The 13,740-nt window shown below is 47.4% G+C and overlaps 1 protein-coding gene across 1 annotated transcript; it reads right to left on the bottom strand.

Moving 5' to 3' along the window:
- Positions 1–5,756: 5,756 nt before the first annotated feature.
- On the bottom strand, positions 5,757–11,295 carry LOC117042630 (zinc finger protein 271-like). Its single transcript, XM_033142181.1, has 3 exons — positions 10,378–11,295; positions 9,024–9,138; positions 5,757–8,538 (listed from the first exon to the last, which is right to left on the bottom strand). Exons 1-3 carry the CDS (start codon positions 11,158–11,160, stop codon positions 6,401–6,403), a joined length of 3,036 nt encoding a protein of 1,011 aa, XP_032998072.1. The 5' UTR covers positions 11,161–11,295; the 3' UTR covers positions 5,757–6,400.
- Positions 11,296–13,740: the final 2,445 nt, after the last annotated feature.

The raw sequence follows: 13,740 nt of genomic DNA, 5'->3' as shown, positions 1-13,740 counted from the left end.
AAGGCAGCCCTGTTTAGGGAAATTTTTAATGTTTGGTGTTACATTGTGTTTTTAATACTCTGTTTGGAGCCACCCAGAGTGGCTGGGGAAACTCAAAGAGATGGGTGGGCTCTAAATAATATTTATTATTATTTTTATTATTACTATTACTGTTATTATTATTTCTCGTTCTAACCTGCCCAGCACACTTGAGATCCTTTGGTTAAACCCATCATATGAATGGGGCAAAAATTACCGTATTTTTCACTCCATAGGGCGCACCGGACCATAGGGCGCACCTCGTTTTTAGAGGAGGAAACAAGAAAAAAATATTTTTCTGGTTTTCCTCCTCTAAAAGCCCCTTTTTTTAGGATCAGCTAAAAGTTTTGCAGCTTTTTTGCAAAGGGAAAAACCCTGTTTTTTTGAGGATCAGCTAAAAATTTTGCATTTTTTTGCAAAGGGGGAAAAGCAAAGAGGAAAAGCTCTGTTTTTATGGGGTTAAGTTCACATTTCTGCAGCTTCTAAAGGAAAGGGAGCCTTTTCTACAGTTTCCAGACAGATAATCTAATCAGCCAGTCACATGTAGCTGGGGAAACAAACAACCTCCCCCTGCAGCACATTCAACAAAGGAGGGCGGGGCTGAAAGGGAGCCGGGACTCTTATCTCTCTCTGGATCTCTTGCTGATCAGCTGCTGAGCGGGGTCCTTTCAACACCCCCTTTTCTCTTTGTAAAATAAGCATGATCCTGTTTTGGCCCCTGGGCAATTCAGCTCCAGGGACCACCATTTGCTCCATAAGACGCACAGATATTTCCCCTTACTTTTTAGGAGGAAAAAAGTGCGTCTTATGGAGCGAAAAATACAGTACCTTTCCCCCCTCAGCTGCCATGTCTGTTTGTGACATCACAAGCAGACCATACATAGACCGGGCTGGGGAAACAGCCTCACAATTTGGACGCGGGTGGCATGCCAGTTTACGGCGTATTACGTCCACCGGCATTTTACTTTCCCACTTCCCAAGTTCATCACTATGCAAATATGGTCATTAGCCCCATTAGACAAATTTATTGACACATAAGCAGAACATTTTTTATTACAAGATTGTTTTAATATTGAATACGTGCTGACCGCCAGCTGCCCTGCTTTTCATGCTCTGACAATTTTTCAAGCTCAAGCCAGTTTCTTATCTGATAAAGTCAAGTGTGTTAACCACAAATCACAGCTATATGCAACCTCTGTGCGTCTAGGTTAAGCGTTTTTAATCCAAACTCTTAATAAAGCACCCTTAAACAAAGAAAAGGCAACAATCATTTCATTTCCTACAACCTTTATTTTACACCACTGTAAATTAAAAAAAAAAAAATTTGGTGTTTGTTCTGTAGATCCATCCGTGTAGCTCCTTGGGTAGAGCACGAGACTCTTAATCTCAGGGCCGTCCTTCGAGCCCCATGTTGGGCAAAAGATTCCTGCAGGGGGTTGGACTCAAAGACCCTCGTGGTCCCTTCTAACTCTGCAATTCCATGATTCTGCGATCTAATTGCATTGCTTTCAACTGAAATCATTCTCGGCACACTCAAACACATTTCAAACACGTTCAAAGGTTTTAATTTTAAAAAATCTTTATTAAATAATTTTTCAACTGAAATGGTCGTGTGATCTCAACAATCAAGCTTTAGAAACCACCCAAAATGGCATGAGATACAAAGTCCTTCTTCTTCATGTTCCTGAGAGATTTGAATGGGAAAATCCTTTCCATTCCTGAATAATAAGGGGCAGTGGGGTGAGGGAGGCCGGGGGGCCACATCCACACCGTTTAAACGCCTATGAAGCTGCTTTAAACATTCATGACTTCTAACCCCAAAGAAACTGAGAGCTATAGTTTGAAAAGGGTGCTGAGAGTTGTTAGGAGACCCCCTTGTTCCCCTCCCAAAGCTACAATTCCCAGAGTTCCTAACCCTAACCCTGACCTTTAACCTATAACCAGAGCTACAATTCCCAGAGTTCCCTGGCAAGAAGGGAACCCTACCCCTCCCTCTACCCCTACCCCCTTAACCAGAACTACAATTCCCAGAGTTCCCTGAAAGAAGGGAACCCTATCCCTCCCCCTCCCCCCTTAACCAGAACTACAATTCCCAGAGTTCCCTGAAAGAAGGGAACCCTATCCCTCCCCCTCCCTCTACCCCTACCCCCTTAACCAGAACTACAATTAACAGAGTTCCCTGAAAAAGGGAACCCTATCCCTCCCCCTACCTCTACCCCTACCCCCTTAACCAGAACTACAATTCCCAGAGTTCCCTGAAAGAAGGGATCCCTATCCCTACCCCTACATCTACCCCTACCCCCTTAACCAGAACTACAATTCCCAGAGTTCCCTGTCAAGAAGGGAACCCTAACTCTAATCCTAACACTAACCCTTAACCCTTAACCAAAACTACGGATCCCAGAGTTCCCTGGTAAGGGAACCCTAATCCTAACTCTAATCCTAATCCTAACACTAACCCTTAACCTTTAATCTAAACTACACTTCCCAGAGTTCCCTGGCAATAAGGGAACCCTACCCCATACCCCTACCCCATACCCCTACCCACTACCCCCACTACCCCATCCCTACCCCCTACCACTAACGCTAGCCCTAGCCTAGCCCTAACCCTCGTAACAAGTCTCAGTCCCCTGAACAACCTACAGTTCCCAGAGTCCCCGAGGGGAAGCCATTCCTGTTTAAAGCGTCTTCATAGTACTTCCAATGGACGGTGCGCCTAATGTGGCCGAATGTTCCCTCCCTCTTTCTTTTCTTCTTCTCTCTCCCCACTGCCCCATCACTTGCAACGCAGCAGATGTCCGCCTGCAGTCTCCCTTCAAGGCTCCTTCTCTCGGGTCTGGCCACAGCCTTGTCCATTGCTGGCTGCCAGTATTTCGCATTCATTTCTCCGATGGAAATAGGGATGTCCTGCGGTTCTCTTCAAAGCTGCCAGTATTTCGCATTCATTTCTCCGATGGAAATAGTGACGTCCTGCAGTTCTCTTCAAAGCTGCCAGTATTTCGCATTTATTTCTCCTATGGAAATAGGGACGTCCTGTGGTTCTCTTCATGACTTTGCAGGCTGGATTCAGGGAAATCCTCACCGGATCCAGACATCCCTGTAAAGCAAAGGCAAACAGGTGAGTGGGATGGCCTCCATCCGACAGCATCCCCCCAGGCTCCTCCTCTCTTTGGCTGCCTGTTAACAAACAAGGCTTCCAAACCAGTTTCCATCCATCTTGACCAGCGTATCCACTAGTCTGAATGCAAACTCTTCTGACAACCCCACCAGCTGCAGCCTCGCCAGCCCCATTGCCAGACATCAACTAGCTTCAGAGCTGAATATCAGCCGCCTTCAAGAAGCGATCCCACCAGCAAGTAAACTTTGTACTTGCCTCCTTCTCCTTGCTCCACAGCATCCCAGCACCGGGCAATTGCCTCCTTCCGCTTGCCAGCTTGCCACCACAGGGCAGGAGGCCGCCAGGGCTGAGTGCCACCGAGCTGCCCATGTCTCTCTGGGGAGGGCAACTGCCGAGGCTTGCCCCTTGGCCCACATTTATACCCCACTCAGCAGCCAAATGTTTTTGTGGCATCACAGTCAACCCACAGGCAATGGCAGCAGCTGGGGAGGCATCACCATCACCCCCTCAGCCCTCACAATGGGGGGCACAGCTCAGCAAACCCCCCCCCCAAGTTGTGCCAATATCTGTGAAGGCCACACTGGAAACCCAAGGGGGCAGGAGGGGGACATTTTTCAGCCCACTGGTTTCATTTCCCTCCACACAACACTAGTCAGATGCACAAATAAACAGAGGAATGAAAGCAGGCCTTATCTTTGCACAGGAAGTTTCTCAAGGAATGACATGCAGAGGGAAAGTTAGCATCTCGGGGCAAAAACTGATTTTCCATCAATCAATCAATCATTGTATCTGACTAAAAGCCATTACAAATCCAGTTAGAAAAGCACCAAACCCAATAACCCAAACTATACTTCCCATATTCTTTGTGGGAACGAACCATGAGTGTTTAAAGTGGCTTCATGGCGCTTGAATGTTGAGATCATATGACCCTTTCAGTTGGAAAACTATTTAATAAAGATTATTTTTTTATTAAAACCTTTGCATGTTTGAAATGTGTTTGAGTGTGACAAGAATGGTTTCACTTGAAAGCAATGCCCTTGGGTCGCAGAATCATGGAATAGCAGAGTTAGAAGGGACCACGAGGGTCTTTTGAGTCCAAACCCCTGCAGGAATCTTCTGTCGCGCAGTGTAAATTAATAATGCAGAGTTTTTCAGTGAAAGAGTAAGAGCTTGACTGTGTTAAAGTAAACTTCATAAACAACATGGTTCTAAAGAAAACTAAATAAAAAATAAAAAAGATTCCTTCCAGTAGCATCTAAGAGACCAACTAAGTTTGGGTGCGCTATAAATAATATTTTATTTTTTTATTATTACTATTACTGTTATTATTATTTCTTGTTCTAACCTGCCCAGCACACTTGAGATCCTTTGGTTAAACCCGTCATAGGAATAGGGCAAAAAAAATACCGTATTTTTCAGTCCATAGGGTGCACCGGACCATAGGGCGCACCTCATTTTTAGAGGAGGAAACAATAAAAAATATTTTTCTGGTTTTCCTCCTCTAAAAGCCCTTTTTTTAAAGGATCAGCTAAAGGTTTTGCAGCTTTTTTGCAAAGGGAAAAACCCTGTTTTTTTTGAGGATCAGCTAAAGGTTTTGCAGTTTTTTTTTGCAAAGGGGCAAAAGCAAAGAGGAAAAGCTCTGTTTTTATGGGGTTCAGTTCACATTTCTGCAGCTTCTTAAGGGAGCCTTTTCTACAGTTTCCAGACAGATAATCTAATCAGCCAGTCACATGTAGCTGGGGAAACAAACAACCTCCCCCTGCAGCACATTCATCAAAGGAGGGCGGGGCTGAAAGGGAGCCGGGGCTCTTATCTCTCTCCCGATCTCTTCCTGATCAGCTGCTGAGCGGGGTCCTTTCAACACCCCCTTTTCTCTTTGTAAAATAAAAAGCATGATCCTGTTTTGGCCCCTGGGCAATTCAGCTCCAGGGACCACCATCCGCTCCATAAGACGCACAGATATTTCCCCTTACTTTTTAGGAGGAAAAAAGTGCGTCTTATGGAGCGAAAAAATACGGTAACTGGCATGGGGTGATAATGTAGGAATCAGCCAAATGCAGGCTAAGACCACTGGTCTATCTAGCACAGTACGGCCTGCACTGACTGGCAGCAGCTCTCCATGGTTTCAGTCTCACCTAGCCCTAAGCGAAGATGCTGGGAAATGAACCCGGAGCCTTCTGTATGCAAAGCAGGTGCTCCATATAGCTCCCCCGTCTCTATCTCCACGTTGCCATTGGTTGAAGACACATGCGTCATGATGATGTCATGCATCATCCGTAAACCTTTGTCGCTTTTAGCAGCGAGCTCACCTGCACAGTCCAATGTCTCTCGATTCCCTTCACTTGAGTAACTGAACAACCTCCAGCCTTCTAAGCACGATGCATTTATTCTTAGGGTTGCTGTTTTGTAAAGGTGCCTCTATGTGCCAGGTGCTGTACAATGGTGCAAAAGAGAGAAGTCGGTCTCCTGCCCGCAGCCTTACATTCTAAGAGAAAGAAGGGCATGTTGGGGAGGAATGGGAAGGAGGGGACAGGAGGCAAAGACTGGTCCTATCTGGGGAACCTAGCACTGGGTATGAGAGATGTCCCACTGGAAGGAAAGAAGGCTGGATCGGGAGGAGACAGCAGAATTCCAGGAAGAGGAAGCAAAAAGAGAACAGGAGACTGAGATCTTCGGCTTCACAAAGGGTTTAATAGAACCAGAAAGCTGAACTGAAAGACGAGAAGACAGATGGAAGTGGCGGGGAGAACAGAAGGAAGAATCCAATTCAGAGAATCCCCCACCTTGCCTAGGCCAGGAATAAGGAACCTTTGGCCCTTCGGATGCCATCAATACTACAACTCCCATCATTCCCCAAGAACTTTGGTCATGCTGGCTGGGGCTGATGGGAGTTGGAGTCCGGCAGGATCTGGGAGGGCCACGGGTTCCCTAGTCCTTGCTTCAGGTGTTTCCCCCCGAGTCGGAATGGGTTCCAGATGCTTTTCTCTTCAAGTGTAGCTGGTCCATCGCAAGCCACTAGCTGCTGTCGCTACTTTGCAAGGCTTGGAAGAAGGAAGGAGAGCTGGAGGAGAGGTCTCATGTCCCCACCCAACTTTCTGGGTACAGGCAGTGCCTCCTAGTCTCTGTTCCTGCCAAGATGCCTTGCAAGATTGGAGTTTTTGTAAAAGTGTCACTCTCTCAGCCTGTGCTGTATAATGGTTTTGGGCCTGTCCTCAGTGGTTGTCTGGCTGGCTAAGACAGCACAGGCTACAATGGAAGCATCTCTTATTTGTCCTTCTCGCAGGCATGGGTCTTCTGATGCCTGATAAGATTAGATCTTTGACAGAAGCCTTGCCCACAGTCCACGCACCTGTGGGGCTTCTCCCCTGTGTGGATTCTCCGATGTACTGTAAGGTGCGCCCTTTGACTGAAGCCTTGCCCACAGTCCAGGCATTTGTGCGGTTTCTGCCCTGTGTGCGTTCTCTGGTGTACAACAAGGTGAGTTCTCTGACTGAAACCCTGGCCGCAGTCTGTGCATTTGTAGGGCTTCTCACCCGTGTGGATTCTCTGATGCCGGATAAGGTTGGACCTCTGGCTGAAGCACTGCCTACACTCTGTGCATTTATGGGGTTTCTCTCCCGTGTGGATTCTTTGATGGATAATAAGGTGAGCTTCCCACGTGAAGCTCTGTTCACAATCTGGACACTTGTAGGGCTTGTCTCTCATGTGGATTCTCTGGTGGGCAATGAGGTTTTTCCTTCGGTTGAATTTTTCCCCACAGTCAGAGCATTTGTGAGGCTCCTCACCAGCATGGATTTTCTGGTGCCTGATAAAGTTCGACTGCCAATTAAATATTTTCCCACACTTAAGGCATTCATACGGGGTTTCTCCCACCTCAATTCTCTCATGTCTGCTAGGGGTCAACCCTGGATCTACACTTTCCGGACAATCTGAACTTCTGTATGATGCCTCCTCTTCTGTATGGACTTTCTGATGTTTGATAAGGTGCGGGCTCTGGCGAAAACTCTTCCCACAATCCAAACATTTGAAAGGCTTCTCACCTGTGTGAATCCTCTGGTGGCTGATGAGGTTCGTTCTCTGATTGAACCCCTTCCCACAATCAGAGCATTTGTGTGCTTTCTCTCTGCTGTGGATGCTCTGATGTCGAAGAAGGTTCCCTCTCCGGGAAAAGGTTTTCCCGCATCTGAAACACTTATACAGGTTTTCTCCTGTGATAATTCTTTCGCGCCGAATATGGTTTGGTTTCGGATTGAGAGCATTGTCTTCAGTGTGAATCGTTCGATGTTTGATCAGGTTCGATTTCTGACCAAAGCTCTTCCCACAGTCTGAGCATCGGTATGGCTTCTCTCCAGTGTGGATTCGGTGATGTCTCACAAGGTTGGATCTCTGGCTAAAGCTCTGTCCACAATCACCACACTTGTGCGGTTTCTCCCCTGTGTGCAGTCTCTCGTGTATGAGGAGGTGTGCTCTCCACCGAAAGCATTTTTCACAGTCCGGACATTTGTAAGGCTTTTCTCCGGTGTGAATTCTCTGGTGAGCGTTAAGGTTTGTCCTCTGGTTGAAACGTTTCCCGCATTCCGGACACTTATGTGGCTTATCTTTTGTGTGGATGCTCTGATGCCTGAGAAGGTTCCCTCTTCGGGAAAAGACCTTCCCACACTTGAAGCATTTGCATGCGTTTTCTCCGAACGGAATCCTTTCGAGTCTGTTGTGGTTTGGCCTCTGGTTGAATCTCTTCCCATAAGAAGAAGATCTGTGCGGTTTGTCGTCTGAGTGCACGCTCTGATGTTTGAGAAGGTTTGATTTTTGAGTGAAACCCTTCCCGCACTCTAGGCATTTATAAGGCTTCTCTCCAGTATGAACTCTGTGGTGCCTGATGAGGTTGGAGATATGACTAAAGCTCTGACCACAGTCTATGCACTGGTGCGGTTTCTCTCCTGTGTGAATTCTCTGATGGATGATAAGGTTTGCACTCCGACTGAAGCTCTTCCCGCATTCTAAGCACGGGTAAGGCTTTTCACCTGAATGGAATCTCTGATGTCTAGTAAAGCTAGTCTCCCAATTAAAGGTTTTCCCACACTTAAAGCACTGATACTTTTTTCCTCCCGTGTGGATTCTCTGATGCCTGTTGAGGTTTGATTTCTGAGTAAAAGCTTTCCCACAAATATTGCACACATACTGCTGCTTCCCCGTGGAAATTCTTCGATGCGCTACAGTTTCACCAGAATCGGCACTCTGGGAAAGGATGGATTTATTACTCCGACTCTTGTCTGTTTGTATTCTCTGTTCCTGCCTCATCCCGTCTTGATCCCCAAAGCTCTCTTCTGGGTCTCGAGGTTTTATTATTTCCAACGGCACCTCAAATGAGGGCCTTTCTTCCTCGCTCTCCCAGCTATCGCCTGCTGGAATAAAAAACAGAAGCTTGTTAAAAATGGAACCTGGAAAAGACAGTATGCTGGCCTGATCCAGCAGGGCTTTTCTTAGAATGGCTAAATGGAACCTTCATGTTCAAAAGTAGTCTATCTCTGAACACCAGTTGCTGGTGAAACAAACAACAGAACGAAACCTCACATTTATTGTTGTGGAGACCTAGGAGTAGTACAGCCAAGAAGACAAGAAGATGTGAAGGACAGAGAAACAACTGGGATGGGGAAATTCCCAGCTTCCCGCATTATTGCATCTCTAGACTATTCTCAGTTCTGTTAGGGGCAGCATTTTCTTGGGAAATCTTACGGTATCATCATCATCTAATCCAACCCCCTGCAATGCAGGAAATTAGTTTCTGAAATTATGAAAAAATTCCTCCCAAAGAAGCCCAGGGCAGCAAACAATAGCAAATCAATATGGGGGGGGGGGACACACCACTGTTACAGTGAAAGATGCTTACACAGCAATGTGCCCCCCTCCTGGCCTTCTTGCTTGATCTCCCTGGGGTGGGGCCTCTCTCCAACATCCTCTTCTCGAGAGAAACTCATCGCCACCTCCTCAAATTCTCCCAGCACCTGAAACGCAATAAGCCAGAGGTTTGGAGGCAAAGTGTCACAGTGTGACTTGAGTGGTCAGTTTACATGGGGTACTTTTCATAGAATCATAGAGTTGGAAGAGACCACAAGGGCCACCCAGTCCAACCCCCTGCCAAGCAGGAAAAACCATCAAAGCATTCCTGACAGATGGCTGTCAAGCCTCCGCTTAAAGACCTCCAAAGAAGGAGACTCCACCACACTCCTTGGCGGCAAATTCCACTGTCCAACAGTTCTTACTGTCAGGAAGTTCTTCCTAATGTTTAGCTGGAATCTTCTTTCTTTTAGTTTGAATCCATTGCCCCGTGTCTGCTTCTCTGGAGCAGCAGAAAACAACCTCCCTCCCTCCTCTATATGACATCCTTTTATATATTTGAACATGGCTATCATATCACCCCTTAACTTTCTCTTCTCCAGGCTAAACATACCCAGCTCCCTAAGCCGTTCCTCATAAGGCAACGTTTCCAGGCCTTTGACCATTTTGGTTGCCCTCCTCTGGACTCGTTCCAGCTTGTCAGTATCCTTCTTGAACTGTGGTGCCCAGAACTGGACACAGTATTCCAGGTGAGGTCTGACCAGAGCGGAATACAGTGGTACTATTACTTCCCTTGATCTAGATGCTATACTCCTATTGATGCAGCCCAGAATTTTCCTTTTTAAATAATTATCTCCTATTTGTTGATTTAAGTAACTAAGTAATATATATTTATAAACAGGCTGAGGAGGCAGGGAACTGGGAATTTGATTTTTATTATGTTTTTAGATATGCTGTAAGCCACCCAGAGTGGCTGGGGAAACCCAGACAGATGGGTGGGGTAATAATAATAATAATAATAATAATAATAATACTTGGAAACTGGAGGATGCAAGAGGAGAAGAGGAAGAGTTTGGATTTGATATCCCGCTTTTCACTACCCGAAGGAGTCTCAAAGCGGCTAACATTCTCCTTTCCCTTCCTCCCCCACAACAAACACTCTGTGAGGTGAGTGGGGCTGAGAGACTTCAGAGAAGTGTGACTGGCCCAAAGGTCACCCAGCAGCTGCAGGTGGAGGAGCGGGGATGCGAACCTGGTTCACCAGATTACGAGTCCACTGCTCTTGTGGAGCCAGTGTGGTGTAGTGGTTAAGACTTGGGGTGCGACAGGAGGAAGGACCAAAGCACTCCCCGCCACCCCCGCCTTGAGACCCCTTCAGAGTGTGGGAAGGTGGGAACTATCCTCACCTCCTGTTTCCACCTCTCTGCCTCCTGCTGCCTCAGCAGGAAGTCTTCGGCCAGGGCCACCGCCTGGGCACAGGTCTCTGGCCCGCCTTCGCCCACCCAGCTCTGGATCTCCTCCGGCAAGATGGCCAGGAACTGCTCCAGGATCACCAGATCCACGATCCGCTCCTTCGAGTTGAGCTCTGGCCTCAGCCACTCACAGCAGAGCTCCCGCAGCCGGGCCCAGACTTCCCGGGGCCCCTCAACCTCCTGGTAGCAGAACCAGCGGAAACATTGGCGCCATGTTTCGCCGCCAGGAGCCTCTCCCTCGTGCGGGGTCTCCCCCTTCACAGCCCCGCAACCCGCTTTCTCTCTGGGCTGCGCATCCAAGGGGTTGGTCCTGGGGGACCCCTCTCTGATGCCTGAAGGGAGCCCGCTCGCCGCTTCTTGTACGGGGCCATGGCAAACCCCGGCCGACGTTTCCGAGAGAGCCAATGGAACGGGCAGCTGCGGAGAGCTGGTCCACCCGGAAAATGGAGACTGCACGGTCTTCAGTAACTCCTGCCACTGGGCCTCCCAGCAATGGGACAACAACCCATCGTCCAGTTCACACTCGGCTTGCTTCGCAATGGCGCGGCTGAGGCATTCCCCAATGGTTCCACCTTGGGGGGTCTTTCTGAATCGTTTTGGCCCCTCTGGTGGTGTGGACCCCGCCAGGTCCAGCTCTTCCATTTTCACTTCCTTCTCCGCCACAGCCTCATTTTGGTGGGGAGCCAAACAGGACACCGTCCTTTGCTCAGCGGCCATTTTGTCTTTGGTTCAATCGGTTGCCCTTTTGCATCACTCTCGGCCTACATCCCAACCATCAAGCCTTGGGCAATTTCGAGAAGCGGACCAGGCGGAGGTGGCGACGTTTCAGAGCCCCTCGGCTACACAGCAGGCCGCAGGCCCCACATTGGAAGATTCGTTTTTTTTCCTGAAAAACAGAAAGGAAAGGTTACTGCGCTTGAGGCTTTTCAGTACTGTCGTACCTTGGTATGACTGTATAGAAAAAGGAGGTTTAAGAGGCAACATTACAGAAATGTATTGAATTATGCTTGGAAGAATTATGCTATGGAGGAAGTAGAAAGCAGAGAGCCCACACGCTTGACATGAGCCAACGGTGTGATGCAGCAGCAAAAACCGCTAATGCTATTGTAGCCTCCATCAACAGAAGATCAGGCCAAATATCCATCGTACCTTGTCCAACAGGGACCAATCTTGAAAGCCCACATGTAGGACCCAGAAGGCAGCAGTGCCCTGCCCCCAGCAATTGGTATTTGGAGGTACACTACCTCTGAATGTGGAAGAAGAGTTTGGATTTGGAAGAAGAGTGGAACGTGGAAGAAGAGTTTGGAAACCTTTGCTTAGATCCTTTGGTACAATGAGAACATACATCATCATCATTATTATTATTATTATTATTATTATTAATAATAATAATAATAAAAATTTATTATTTATACCCTGTCCACCTGGCTGGGTTTCCCCAGCCACTCTGGGCAGCTTCCAACAGAATGTTAAAAATACAATAAAACAGGCATGTCCAACAGGTAGATCATGATCTACCAGTAGATCACTGGACGTCTGCGGTAGATCACTGGCTCCCCCCAAAGAAGCTGAACAACTGTGGCTCCCCTAAAAAAGTTCAAAATTTTACCTCCTCCCTGAAAAAACTCAACAACTTTGACCCAACCCCCCCCCCAAAATGGGCCTTCCTCCTTCTTAAAAAAGGCTCAACAACTTGGACCTGAACCCCCCAAAAGGGGGTACATCACTGCCAGTTTTTAACTCTGTGAGTAGATCACATTCTCTTGGGAGTTGGCCACCCCTGCAATAAAACATCAGACATTTTTTAAAAAGCAGACGCTCGCCACACAGCAAAAAGCGAGGCATGCTCTTGCTCGTAACTGACCTCAGATGTTCAAATCAAATGCTCAATTCTAACGCGGGATCAGTTGGTTAGAGCATGGTGCTGATAATGTCAAGGTTGCAGATATGCATTGCAGGGGGCTGAACTAGATGATCCTCAGGGTTCCTTCCAACTGTATGGTTCTATGAATCTCACCATAGAGTTATACATTCTAGAGGTGGGAACCAGGAACATGCTCAGGCATTGTTTGATATATATATAAAATAGCTGTCAACCCTGTTGACAGAAATTAGATAGATAGATAGATAGATAGATAGATGGCAACCAAGCAGGAGGAGAGAGGCTTCCTCTTAAGAGGGGGATTTCACCAGCTGAGAGAACAAACCACCAAGCTTAAGCTGTGGCCAAGGGTGTCCCAGTTCTGCCCAGACCCCTTTTTCTGCACAACCAGTTTGGCTCAGTGGCAGAGCATCTGCTTGGCATGCAGAATGTCAATCCCCAATGGCATCTCCAGGCCAGCCTGGGAACGGATGGCCCCCTGCCTGAAACCTTGGAGAGCTGCTGCCAGCCCGTGCAGGCAACACCAGCCTGCCTGCCTGCCTCTTCTCCCACTGCCTTCCTGCCTTCCTTAGGACCACCTCAACCCCCTACCCCACTGCAACCCAAATGCCCCCCAAGCTTTGCTCTCACCCCTCCTCGCTCTCCAAAGTGCTGCCTCCATCCCAAGCGTCCTCTGCTGGCTGTTTGCAAAGTGCACCTTCTGGGTGCAAAAAAAAAGAAGAAGAGGAAAAGGAAGTTCCTCTCTTCCTTCCCCACCCCCAGCAGCCCACCCCAGTTCCCACGCCTCTCTAGGAGCAGCCGCTCGCTGCCTTTAACTCTTGCCCAGCCGCACTGAAATTTAATAATAATTCCCCCTTTTCCAGACAACTATCAAAAAAGCCGGATCCACATCCCAAAGATGCTAAGGGTGTGTGGGAAAGAAAGAGAGATGGGGTGATGGGAACAGAATCGCTTGCACGCCTCAATTAGGGCCACTGCAACATTTTGTTACAGTGGCCTCACTTGTTATTGATGTATTCCCCCCCCCCCACACCATTTATTTCAGGTCACCAAAATCTGTGTGCCGCTTAACTACAATTTAAAAGACACCCTCAAAGTGGTTTTACATAAAGAATACAATTTTAAAAATAAAAAAAATCAGGAAAAACAGCTATTTAAAAAGTTCAGAAATTATTAAAAAGAGTGAAAAGTTAAAAAAAAAATTCAAGCACATGTCAACATTCTTCATATATGGATAGGCTTGTAAAAATAAAGGTTCTACAGTGAAGGCATCTGCCTGATGTCAATAGGCAGGGAGTTCCAATATTGATTTCTGCTGCCATTGTTATTTTAATTTATTACCTGCTCTTAGGGACCCAGGGCAGAATACGACAATTAAAAATACATCACTGAAAACAGCTTCTTAAAAAATGCAA

The sequence above is a fragment of the Lacerta agilis genome, chromosome 2 (assembly GCF_009819535.1).
Source record: "Lacerta agilis isolate rLacAgi1 chromosome 2, rLacAgi1.pri, whole genome shotgun sequence".
Taxonomy (NCBI): domain Eukaryota; kingdom Metazoa; phylum Chordata; class Lepidosauria; order Squamata; family Lacertidae; genus Lacerta; species Lacerta agilis.
This window is presented reverse-complemented; position numbering and strand designations above follow the sequence as displayed.